Source organism: Ascaphus truei, chromosome 9 (genome assembly GCF_040206685.1).
Source record: "Ascaphus truei isolate aAscTru1 chromosome 9, aAscTru1.hap1, whole genome shotgun sequence".
Classification (NCBI taxonomy): Eukaryota; Metazoa; Chordata; class Amphibia; order Anura; family Ascaphidae; genus Ascaphus; species Ascaphus truei.
Window position 1 is genome coordinate 47,222,053 of NC_134491.1, and position 13,759 is coordinate 47,235,811.

Consider the following 13,759-nt stretch of genomic DNA (forward strand, 5'->3'; position numbering starts at 1 on the left):
GCTGGTGTACCACCCTGCCACAGAACCTTCCTGCTATGGGCCTGCTCTGCCAAACTATTTCAGCCACTGTTACAGTCACGTACGTCGATGTGTACTGTCCAGGAGACAGACCTGCTAGGCAGAGGTGGAGAGTAGAGACCGACCCGTAACTGGGATCCGAATCCTGAAGAGTCGAATCGTGAGGTTCGGGTCCGAGGTCCGGGCAGGAGAAGTTAGGATGATTGAGGTCACTGTTCCGGGGTCAGGGCTGGAGAAGGCAGAGTAGTAGTGGTCACAGTTCCGGGGTCAGAGATGGAGAAGGCAGAGTAGTAGGGGTCACAGTTCTGGGGTCAGGGATGGAGAAGGCAGAGTAGTAGGTGTCACAGTTCTGGGGTCAGGGCTGGAGAAGGCAGAGTAGTAGGGGTCACAGTTCTGGGGTCAGGGCTGGAGAAGGCAGAGTAGTAGGGGTCACAGTTCTGGGGTCTGGGATGGAGAAGGCAGAGTAGTAGGGTTCACAGTTCTGTGGTCAGGGATGGAGAAGGCAGAGTAGTAGGGGTCACAGTTCTGGGGTCTGGGCTGGAGAAAGCAGGTAGGTCATGGTCACAGACTGGAATTGGCAACAGGGTGAATGCGGGCAGGATAGGGTTACAGCAGGAGTCCAGAGAAACAGAACCTTGCACAGGCATGGAAGGGACGGGGAATGCAGCCTTATAAAGGGAGCAGACAGGTGCATGCAATTTGATCAAAGAGAGGCTGACTTTCTGCCTCGGTGGCCATGTTGGTAGAGGCAGATGTCCTGCCTCGGCAGCCATGTTGGGAGGTCCTTATAGCCACTTGCCGTTCTTCTGATCTCTTGCTTTCGGATATTTTGACTAAAGTCTCCCTGGGGCAAAATCCAGGGCAAGGGACTGCAAGTATACATTTGTATCAATGGGAATAATTTCCTTTGGTAAGTCTGATGCTGGTCTTTGCCAAAGATCAGCAGCCGTACATATCCCTCGTTGTGGGGAACAAAGTGATGGTTAAATGGGTAATTCAGTGTCTTGGAATAGAACTGCGTAGTAAACATGGGCCTGAGTCTTCAATCCCTGGAGGAAGTGTTATGCTCCTCAGAAACTTCTTCTAATTTCTCTTCGTGTAGGTGTCTGCTGCCCACCATGAATCTATAACCCATTGGGTGAGAATGAGGCGTGCAGCGCCACGATGACCTCGCTGACCAGGGTCGTGGCCACCCAGAAACCTGAGTGGGTCTCCTTTAATGATGACTTGGACTTCCAAGGTACTGGTATACCAGGGGGTGAATGTCCAGCTCTGTACCAGTTTGTGTACACGTAATAGTTTGTATGTGATATTCGTATGTTATCCTTCTCACCTTTTGTACTGCGTTACAGAATATGGTGGTGCCTCACACATAAATAACATTAACAATTATGATAATGAAACAACCGTCCTCTCGTGTGATAAGAGGCGGATATTAAGAAGGGAGGAGGATGAAACAAAGCAGAGCTGGTTTGAATATGATTATGGAGACACCCAAGTATCCCACCCGAGGTCCCCCTGACCCTAATAATGTACCACGAATCATCGTTGTATTAGAAAAACAGAAATACAAGATGTGTGCGTTTGACGATAGCATTTAAACGGAGTTCCCACCGGAGTCTGGGAGAATGGGTTATTCTGAGAATCACTTTTACAGTACATGGTCAGGGCTCGTCTTCACAAAGCCGTGCTACGCCACAAGACACCACCTGGCAGTGAATCGTCTTCCACCACCAGCAGTAGCCATTGCAGAGCACTAGTTATGAGCCTATGGGGCCGATTTAGAGTTGGCTAGTAGAGTCATTTCGCGAACTCATTGCGCAGGCGCTTAATAGCAGTTTGACCCCCCCTAAAAATAAGACCCTGATTTAGAGTTGGCCAAAAATAAGACACCCATTGCACGGAGCACATTTACCTAACGAGCTGACAGCCAGAGAAGAAGCCTAATTTATTTAATTGAACTCACTGTGGGTGCTCACACCTGTCATATCAGCACCCAATTTACATACAAAGCAATGTTTACACACAGATGTATGATTGCGCTAATCTAAGACCTCGTTATATTATTTTAAACTATGTGCAACATATGTTTGAACACAACAAAATCGTGGTCTACTTTCTGAGGAATGGCGAAAACTCTAAATCAGATCCTAAGTCTAAACTCTGTGCCCCTCTGTTACATCTGTGTTCTAGCTGGACTGAGGCAGGGTCAAGAGACTTTAGGGCCGTCCGCAGAAGGAAACACGGACCTGCATGGATCATCTGGGAGTGAGTGTTTTTGCCCAGAGGTTGCTCTTCAAACATGGACTTTGTGGAGAGACCCCCTGGATGAGTCCCATGAACCTCTCAAACCAGATATGTTCTCTTGGGTTCAGTTTGAAGACACTCTCTTGGACATTTCACATGCCACAGGGAAAACAGGCAAAAAAACAAATGACGTCATTCTTATTGACACACAGAACCAGTCATTTCTTAATATTATTGGTGGTGATGGCAGCGCAGATAAAAGTCTCACTGATGTGGAGTTGGTATCAATGGTCATATAGGAGTTTATATATACACTACCAAGACAATCCCAACATTAAATTGATGCTTTTAGAGCCAATATCATCCTTCCTATCTTATCATCATTGCAAATAATAATAATAATAAATATTATTGCTCATAATGACAATATTTACCAAGAAGTGTTATTCTATAGAAAATTTTCTAATGGCTAAAGACACCTTATGACCCATTCCGTTTTAAATATGGGTGTATGTATTCGCTTTCGATTTGGGGGTCTCCCAATAGAGTAAAGCAATAATTCAGTAAATCAAATTCAACGTCCATCTCTGTCATGTTTGCATTTCCTTACCATGGACAACGTACTGCTGTTTTATTAACACTTTGCTTTTACCTTGATGCAAGGACCCTGCTGGGACACCCACTATGAGCACACCATCAGTGTTGGCCCCTGGCACACAGACCTGTGCTCCAAGCCCATTCTTATTGCTGGCATCTACCGCCCCTTAAAGCCCCAATACAATCCCTGTCTGATATCACTCTTTCTTGGCTTAATTTCCTCTCTGAACGGGAAGAGTGAGCTGTTAGTTCTTGGGGATTTCAACCTCAATTGGCTCGACACTAAAAAGAACAAAATCCAGACACAACTCAAGTCACTAAACCCAACGCAACTCATTTCCCAACCCACACGGACAAAACTAAATCTAGCAACCATTCCTTCCTAGACTGGATTCTCTCCTCTAGTACCAACAGAAACCAATCCTCTGGTATCCTACCTGATATTTTCAGTGACCATGCAATAGTGTAATGTGTAAGGAAAATCAGACCACCCAAATCAAGCCCTAAAGTTCTACTCACTTGAACATTTAAAAACTTTAACCCACAACAGATTGTGGCTGAATTTACCAACTCAAAACTCATCTCTTCTCCATCACATTCCATGATCACTGTTAACCTCCTTCTATCCCATCCCCTTCCTTACCCCACACTCCCCAATGCCCATAATCTCCAATACCCTCACCCCTTTCTAAACCTTCCTAAAGTCTCTCTAAAACCATCCAAGGTCACCCACCTCACTGATCCAATCACCTCCACTGTCCCCAATGTCAGACCCATCACCATGCCACCTACCAGACTAAATCCAGAGACCTGACCCTAAACCCTGCCCACTAACCAAGCAAGCTGTCAATGCACCTAACCCATACCCCGACCATAATGTTCCCACTCCTGCCCACCCCAAAGATATCTTAACAATGACTCTATGGCTATCACATACCTCCCCATTATTTTATTAACTAATGTGCAGCACCCTGCATAAGGGTGCATACATAAACTGCCCTTGGTACAGAATTAACTTGATACATGATCCTGATTCTGCACTTAATTGCGCTTAATACTCTGTGACACCTATGCTCTGCTATGCAGAATAAGAGTACGGGGCACCCACCTTCCGTGGCTTACAACCGACCTTATGGTGCTTTAACATTTTCGGGGTGTCTTGTGGAAAAGCTACAAAGTAACTGGCGCTACCAAGGATCTTAATAACTACAGATGCCTGCGGAACGTGTGCACAAGGCAAACAAGGTATGCAAAAGCACAATATTACTCTGACAATCTCCACCAGAATACATCAAATCCAGTAAATTTATGGAAGATCCACAATATATTCCAGCCTTCTAGCCATCAATAACCATCTAATATGAAAAAGGATTATATTACTCTGACAAATCCCACTGGCATAGCAAACGCATTCAATGAATACCTTGTGGGGTGTGCTACTTCCCTATTAGCAAAGTGCCCCCCAAACTACAAACGAGAAGCTTAATCTGGGAGCACCCCCACCCCCACCCTCTCCCAACACTGCCCACAATTTTCAATTTGTCCCAGTATCTGAAGAGGAGATTACACAAGCGCTCCTCAAATTAAAATTAAGCAGCCAATGTGGACCCGACTAACTACAATCTACGTTCCCACGGCTCGGTGCCCCAGCCATTGCCACATAACTTGCTTCCCTAATCAACTCTATCCTGTCTGCAGGCCATATCCCCAAGACCTGGAAAACTGCCAGAGGTGCGCAAACTTCAAAAGTGGGGACAAAAACACTGGCTCAAACTACAGGCTAATCTCTCTTCTCCCAATTCTATCCAAAGTCATGGAAAAATGTGTCCACTCCCAATTAAGAATTACTATACCAAGACAAATTTCCTTAGCCAACTCCAATCTGGCTTTCACCCCAAACACTCCACGGTAACTACCCTCCTAAAAGTTTGCAATGAGATCAACTATAGAATGGAACGGGGACAACTTACTGCTGCAATATTCCTAGATTTTGCAAAAGCTTTAGATTCTGTTGATCATGTTATCTTGTTAAACAAGCTCCAGTGCTCTGCAATAGGGGAACATGCTTTAAACTGGTTTCACTCCTACCTATCAGGTAGATCCCAACATGTGTCTATCTCGGGCTCTAACATCTTGAATGTCACCTGTGGGGTTCCGCAAGGCTCTGTTCTGGGGCCCCTACTCTTTTCAGTCTTCATTAATGATCTACAGTACCTACAGCTTGTAAGGGAGCTTCAATACACATGTATGCGGATGAGAGAATCCTACTGTATATGCACACAGCTGTAGCCTCTCCGACCTTGAACACATACTTCAGTCTGATGTTTCGCGACTTGAAACTGGATTTCCCAAAACAAACTCTTTTTAAACACTGACAAGACTGTAACAATGGTATTTGGGATCAAGTCAACATTTTTAAAGCTACCAATGACGGAGCTACAGATCAGAACCAACTGTAACACCATTCTAGCCCCTGTCACTAGTTTTAAATATCTGGGCATATGGTTTGACATCCATTAAAAAAGGCTGTCCAAACAGCTTGAAAAAATATATATATATATATATATATATATATATATATATATATATATATATATATATATATATATATATATATATACAGCATTTAATTACCATTTAATTATCTTTATTGAAAACTAATTACCTAAAATATATATATTCTTTTATATATACAGCATATATATATATATATATATATATATATATATGCCGCATTTCATTACCTTTATTGAAAACTAATTACCTAAGTTGCCGATCAATTAATTCTCCCATAATCGATCATCAAAATCCTGTTTTCCAAGGTTCACTGAATGGCTTTCGAATCAATCCTTCAGGCCGTGTAACTCAGCAGCTACAATGTATTCTAATATTACTATGGTAACATTATCTATTGTTACAGTTTACAGATAAGACTGTTGTAAATATTGGCAACAAATGATCACAAACAGGAAAGTTTTGTAAAGATCTTGCACTGCTTGGGGAAGTGTGCTAATACCTGCTATAGAAATCAAGAGATGCTCGGTACATTAAAACACATTAAAAATTGCATTGAGTTGAATTTTAAAATAAAAAAGTTAGTAAGGTGTTATCTAATACTACGAAACTGATTTATAAAATAAAAAACAAATAAAAAAACACATGTGGGATACTGCTTGGATTGCGCCTTTAACATTTGGGTTACACATTGATTGATACCCAAAACCTACGCCAAACTAGGTGTACTTTATAGGAACAAATCCTCCCTAAGCCCGCTGGTCAGAAAGCGCATCGCACAGCAGATGCTAATGCCAATTATAGACTATGAGGACATAGTATATGGTACAGCACGCCAAGCTAACGTTAGCAAACAGACACCCTCTGCAACTCAATATGTCACTTTGTCTTACAATGTAAGTATAACACACAGAACTGCAAAATGCTCCAGGAACTAGATTGGCCATCACTTGAGTCCAGGCGCAGGGTACATTTCTTCTGTCTTGCCTTCAAATACTTTCTGGACAAGCAAGCACCTATCTGGACAAGCTCCTCACCCCTACCACACGCAGCACTATTCATCTGAGATCTGACTCCAAAAGACTGTTCATGGTCCCAAGGTTTAGCAAAGTATCCAGCCGCTCCTCCTCCTCTTACCGTGCACCCCAAAACTGGAACAGTCTACCGGAGACTCTCATATCCACCACCAGTTTAAGTTCTTTCACAACTAAAGCTGTCTCACATCTTAATCTGGTCTGTAACTGTTTCATACACCCATAATATATATTATCTTCAACTGTTAATGCAATGTATTTGTATATAATGTATACCCTGTTCATTTAATGTAACCTTGTACTGTATTGCCACCATAACTCTGGTGGGTCCTCTTGTTTTACTATCTGAGAGACTGCAGGGTATTAACTTTACTCAGTAATGCCTCTGAGGCCTGTTATATACAGCATGCGGCCGCGCGTTCCTATGCGAACGCGCGTGCACGTGCCGCATGCTTTCCGTGTATATAGAGCCGGGAGCTGCAGGTAAGTGTACTGCACCGACACACTTTATTCGAGCAAATACCCGGTATGTACCTGGCAGATACCTGGAATGCGCCACTCCTAACCTCTGACAAGCCCCGTTGCATTTGCCTTCCCAGCCTGGGTTCATGCCTGGCTGATGGGCGGCTGATCTGTTAAATGATAATGATTAGGATTTAATAGGCTGCAATGCTTCGCGTGTCTACCAGATGGCATAAATTCATGAATTGTAATGCAGTTTATATATATATACTGTGCAGTATTGCAGCCAGCGGGAATAAAATGCTTCAATCCCTGCTTGGAAAATAACTCAATGTACTCGGGCAGAAAACAGTCACAAACCTCAATACACCCGGGTATATCCGAATTCGTGGGACTAGCCAAGCTTGAATAAAGTGTGTCGCCAGTGTATGCGTGTATGTGCGTGTATGTGTGTATATATGTTGTGTGAGTGTGAGTGTAAGTGTAAGGGGAGTGTAAGTAAGATTTTTTAAATTAAAAAAAAAGTTTAATATTTTTTTTTTGTGTGTGTGCAATTATTTACCCCCCCCCCCCCACACACACACGCACACATCCATACAAACACGCATAGATGCATACATACATACACACATACACACCAATACATACATTTGAGCGCAGGCAGCGGCGCGAAAAGATGAATTTCTTCATCTTCGCCGCTGTCTGTCGGCTCCCCTCTCCCTGCCGTGCGCGCGCAGCCCTTGTATAGAAAGGCTGACTAACGTCAGCCAACTAAAAATCCGCGCGCACGCACAGCGTAGCACACGCCCGGCACTATAGAACGTGCCTGAGTTCTGCACATAACTGTCCTGTTAGTAAATTCTGCCATGTAAGAGGACAGAAGCCTGAGAAATCCCTGTACACTGCAGCCTGTCACAAATTACATCACTAATCCAACATGCTTGACTTTGTAGCCGACAATGAGAATATCTCTATTATTTTCTGTGTAGCAGTATTTCTGTGCACATACAGTTTTAATTTCACCTGCAATGGTATGGAGTATTATTACTGGGTTATAAACAAGCATAAACCTTTATTATTTCAAGAAGAGGAGATCTGTGTCACCCCCCCTCGCCCCTCCAACCCAGGAAAGTGTGGAGCTTTGTCCCTGAGACAGGGAGTTTAGAAGCATTCTGCCCCCTGCAGTCCGGCTGCTTTGCTGGATGGATGAATAATGCAGGTTGGTTGCAGGGGAGTCAGTGGTTACTCAGCGTCTCTGGGGTTACAGCACAACTCACATCAACAATGTGTTAGGACAAAAAAACGCCGACAAAGCACCAATAGTCTCGATCCCAATGGAAGCCGCCAGCTCTGCTGTGTGTGTGGCAGGTTTTCTCAAATCAAATCCGCTTTATTGGCATGACGAAAGTGCTGCCAGGATGCACAATGTATGCAGAACATGGGCAGCTGCAAAGCATTGTGGGGGTCTTCAGTCTAACTTGTCCCGGACAGATTTCCTACAAAGCATGTGAGGAAAAATTTAATTATTTTGTAATTAAATGAAGAGTGAGCCGCCCACGTCATGCAGCCCCCTCCCTACCTTCACCTCCCATGCAGCCCCCTCCCCACCTTCACCTCCCATGCAGCCACCTCCCCACCTTCACCTCTCATGCAGCCCCCTCCCCACCTTCACCTCTCATGCAGCCCCCTCCCCACCTTCACCTCTCATGCAGCCCCCTATCACACCTTCGCCTCCCATGTGGCCCCCCCCCCCACCTTCACCTCCCATCCAGCCCCCTATCCCACCTACACCTCCCATGCAGCTCCCTCCCCACCTTCACCTCCCATGCAGACCCCTATCCCACCTACACCTCTCATGCAGCCCCCTATCACACCTTCACCTCCCATGCAGCCCCCTCCCCACCTTCACCTCTCATGCAGCCCCCTATCACACCTTCACCTCCCATGCAGCCCCCTCCCCATCTTCGCCTCCCATGCAGCTCCCCATCACACCTTCACCTCTCATGCAGCCCCCCTCCCCACCTACACCTCTCACACAGCCCCCCTACCCACCTACACCTCTCACACAGCCCCCCACCCCTCCACATGTTCAGTTATCCACAAATAATGCAGACACTCTCTGATTTTCTATGACTTTCGCTGATTCTTTAAACAGTTTCATAAACTTCTGTGGCGTCTCCCTGATACAAATCACATCTTCCCAATAAAATGTTCGCGTTGGTTCCAGACCCGCACACGTCACCGATCCTCTCACTGGCATCTCGATACATACAAAAAAAGATCCCGTTAGTGGTAAACAGTTATACCACATTTAGATAAAAGTATCTAGGTGCTTGTCTAGAGCCGCACGGACCCGTGGAAAGTCCGCGTTAGAAAAAACGTCATTGTCGCTGCTCTATCGATTAAATGAATACTTTGCGATTGAAGTGAAGCTTGTTCATTCCTTGTAAGGAGCAGACCAGGAGTTTTTGGCAGAGTGCTGTTTCTCATCTTGTTTTCTCATTGGTTGACATGTCTGGTAATGGGTATATAGGTCTGTATCTGTATGTATCTATAAGTAGTAAAGGAGATAAGCCTGTGTGAGGTGAGCTGTATTATGGATGGAAGAAATCTGTTCGTGCTCAACGGTCACTAGTATGGATAGGGAATGTGTGTGTTTGTTGAGCTGTAATTATTAAGGAGAGAGATCGGTTGTTGTGTTGAGCTGTGAGTTACGGATAATACAGCTGTGTCCACACTGTAACAAACATAAAGTCCAGCTGGGTTTCACCAGAGGCCAAAGGAATGTCACAAACAGGTGTACCAGGACAGAGGGAGGCAGGGGAGGGCCGTCCAGCCACAGCTTGGGAAGTGTGAATTACCCAACACTCCCAAGAGGGTGGGAAGACCCAGGGCTCAGGAGCTGGAAGTCCCAGCATTCCAGATGGGATATGGAGGAGGGGGGCAGGTAGTTTACACAAGGGGGGGTGGGGTGTCTCCAACTCTAAGCATTAGCCCAAAGGCTTGTGGCTAGTGCCTGGACCACACTAGACACTAGTGCTACCGGAGTTGAAGAATCTAGAAGATCTCAGCTTTGTAAGAAGTGAAAGGGGGAGAAACCATGAGGATTCTGCCAGGTAAGGTGCCGTCTCCTAACCACTGATTTCAGGGAGAACTGCTGGGATTTCCTGCACTTAATTCAATTTAAATACTATGTATCAGGGGCTCTGCTCCTGCACAGGAATTTACACTGACACCACACGTGCACTTAACATGCAATCCTGCTGTTTCTCCTAATAATAATAATACTAATAATTACTTTATTTACATATAGCTCTTTTCTCCCAATAGGGACTGAAAGCGCTTCACAAGTATAGACAGCACAGCGCGCGGTGCGCAGCACATAGGAATGTTACAGACACAGTCCCTGCCCACATGAGCTTACACTCTATGTTTCTGGTGCCTGAGGCACACTGATGTAAAGTGACTTGGCCGAGGTCACAAGGAGCCGACACCGGGAATTGAACCAGGTTTACAGAGTCGGTGTCCTTACTCACTGAGCCACTCCTCCTATATATTATATGTGTAATGTACAACATATACATATAAAATTCCAAACCCACTCATTTCAATGAAAATAGATTATTTAGTACATACTCTCAGCATATCTGTGGATTAGTTGGGTGCGCAAACTTCTTGCCTTGCGCCCTCCTGCCGGCTCTCACCCCCTGCTCGTGCCCCCTACCTGCTCTGAAGCGTCAAATGAAGCCGCGGGGTCATGTGACGTTACCTCACGTGACCAGGGCCACATTGCATGGCGATGTGGCATCATGTGATGTTACGGCACGTGACCGCATGGCATCCATTGACGCCGTGTTGCCACGGTGTCGCGTCAACAAAGCCAACTGAATCACGGTAAGTGAAGTTGCAGAGGCCTCACGCGATCCCCCGGCATTTCATTTACATACCTTGGGGAAGAGTGCGGGGCCTCTGCAACCGCCGCGCCCCCCCCCCCTAATATCTGGTATTACAAAGTATATCCACTGCAGTCTCTTGTGGTTCCCTGCTCAGTACTATCCCGGTCACACGCTGCCTCCTCTCTCTCTAGCTCTCTTTCCATCAGTACTCACTAAGCTGTCTTCAGTTGGATATGTAAACGTCAGCTCTCTCATCGGGAGTCATGTCTCCCGGCTGCAAAACAAGAGCAAAAATACTGCCCCAAATGAATCAAAGAAAAAGGTCACATAGGAAACAATAGGATTTTTGGGGCGTTGATACATTTATTGCAGTGTTTTTGCTCCCGTTTTGCAGCTGGGAGACTTTGATACCATGTCCTCAAGACTGTCTCTCCTTAGTGAAGTACCCGGGAGACTGGAAGTATCCGGGAGGTGTTTGTTACTTTTTCTTTTTGGGAGAGGTGTTCCTGGTTTGGGTATTGCTTGAAGGGTTTGTAACAGCCCCTCAGGGCACGGAATCCCTTCTCTCATACTTTGTCTCACACCCTGTGTAGTAACTCTGTGTTGTGTCAGTCTGTCCCTGTGCTTTTTCCATTGCATTTTAAAGCTGTAAAGTGCTGTGTATATGGTCAGAGCTGTGCCAAACTCTACTCATTAATTATAATAACTGCACTGACGGAAAGCAATGTGAGTCACTTGATTATAATTAATTACTACCAAGAAGTGGAATTATTGCCATAAACATGTTCTTCTGTTGTAATGATTCAGGGATCTTTATATCTAGGTACAGAAATGTGTTATTCTGAAACACATGCTGTATATACCTTATATATATATATATATATATGTCATACAGATACACATGCTGTATATACCTTATGTATATGTCATACAGATACACATGCTGTAAATACAGTACCTTGTGTATATGTCATACAGATACACATGCTATATATACCTTTATGTATATGTCATACAGATACTTATGTATTCAGATATATATAATACAGATAGACATGGTCCATGTATACATATATCCAGTGTGCACAGGGTCTGTGTATAGTGATAGTTATATAATACAGATGCACATGCTGTATGTATACATTATGGATATATACATGTTAGCAGGGCTGTGCAGTTGCTCTCTAGCAGTGAAAGAGGTTTTTTTACATTAAGCTGCGCTCTCTGTATCTGGGAATCTCTCTCGTGTTTTCAGGAGAAGGAGAGAGACATTTCTCAGCTTCTCTCCATAGTAACCATCACACAGTCATATGTGCTGCTCTTCCAGGGGACTGAGTGTGGGGGATCAGTGGGGACTGGGTGAGGGGGATCAGTGGGGACTGGGTGAGGGGGATCAGTGGGGACTGGGTGAGGGGATCAGTGGGGATTGGGTGAGGGGATCAGTGGGGACTGGGTGAGGGGGATCAGTGGGGACTGGGTGAGGGGGATCAGTGGGGATTGGGTGAGGGGGACCAGTGGGGACTGTGTGAGGGGATCAGTGGGGACTGGGTGAGGGGGATCAGTGGGGACTGGGTGAGGGGGGATCAGGGGGGACTGGGTGAGGTGATCAGTGGGGACTGGGTGAGGGGGATCAGGGGGGACTGGATGAGGGATCAGGGGGGACTGGATGAGGGGGATCAGGGGGGGCTGGATGAGGGGTATCAGTGGGGACTTGGTGAGGGGATCAGTGGGGACTGGGTGAGGGGGATCAGTGGGGACTGGATGAGGGGGATCAGTGGGGACTGGGTGAGGGGGGATCAGGGGGGACTGGGTGAGGTGATCAGTAGGGACTGGGTGAGGGGATCAGGGGGGACTGGATGAGGGGGATCAGTGGGGACTGGGTGAGGGGGGATCAGGGGGGACTGGGTGAGGTGATCAGTAGGGACTGGGTGAGGGGGATCAGGGGGGACTGGTTGAGGGGTATCAGTGGGGACTTGGTGAGGGGATCAGGGGGGACTGGGTGAGGGGAATCAGTGGGGACTGGGTGAGTGGGATCAGTGGGGACTGGTTGAGGGGTATCAGTGGGGACTTGGTGAGGGGATCAGTGGGGACTGGGTGAGGGGGATCAGGGGGGACTGGATCAGGGGGGACTGGATGAGGGGGATCAGGGGGGACTGGATGAGGGGGATCAGTGGGGACTGGGTGAGGTGATCAGTGGGGACTGGGTGAGGGGTATCAGTGGAGACTGGGTGAGGGGGATCAGTGGGGACTGGGTGAGGGGGATCAGTGGGGACTGGGTGAGGGGGGTCAGTGGGGACTGGGTGAGGGGGGATCAGTGGGGACTGGGTGAGGTGATCAGTGGGGACTGGGTGAGGGGGATCAGTGGGGACTGGGTGAGGGGGATCAGTGGGGACTGGGTGAGGGGGGATCAGTGGGGACTGGGTGAGGGGGGATCAGTGGGGACTGGGTGAGGTGATCAGTGGGGACTGGGTGAGGGGGATCAGGGGGGACTGGGTGAGGTGATCAGTGGGGACTGGGTGAGGGGGATCAGTGGGGACTGGATGAGGGGGATCAGGGGGGACTGGATGAGGGGGATCAGGGGGGACTGGATGAGGGGGATCATGGGGGACTGGATGAGGGGGATCAGTGGGGACTGGGTGAGGGGATCAGTGGGGACTGGATGAGGGGGATCAGTGTGGACTGGGTGAGGGGGATCAGTGGGGACTGGGTGAGGGGTATCAGGGGGGACTGGGTGAGGTGATCAGTGGGGACTGGGTGAGGGGGATCAGTGGGGACTGGATGAGGGGGATCAGGGGGGACTGGATGAGGGGGATCAGAGGGGACTGGATGAGGGGTATCAGTGGGGACTGGGTGAGGTGATCAGTGGGGACTGGGTGAGGTGATCAGTGGGGACTGGGTGAGGGGGATCAGTGGGGACTGGATGAGGGGGATCAGGGGGGACTGGATGAGGGGGATCAGGGGGGACTGGATGAGGGGGATCATGGGGGACTG

The 13,759-nt window shown here is 47.2% G+C and overlaps 1 protein-coding gene across 2 annotated transcripts in view; it reads left to right on the forward strand.

The window, feature by feature from the left end:
- The window catches only part of STON2 (stonin 2), an 85,492-nt gene that overhangs the window by 26,695 nt on the left and 45,038 nt on the right, over window positions 1-13,759 (forward strand). The window contains exon 3 of one of the 2 annotated variants that reach the window (XM_075614616.1): window positions 1,121-1,258. The exons of the other annotated variant lie outside the window; for it this stretch is intronic. Coding sequence (XP_075470731.1) covers window positions 1,183-1,258 — 76 coding nt within the window. The 5' untranslated portion in view covers window positions 1,121-1,182. The remainder of the gene's footprint in view (window positions 1-1,120; window positions 1,259-13,759) is intronic. 2 annotated transcript variants of the gene reach the window in all.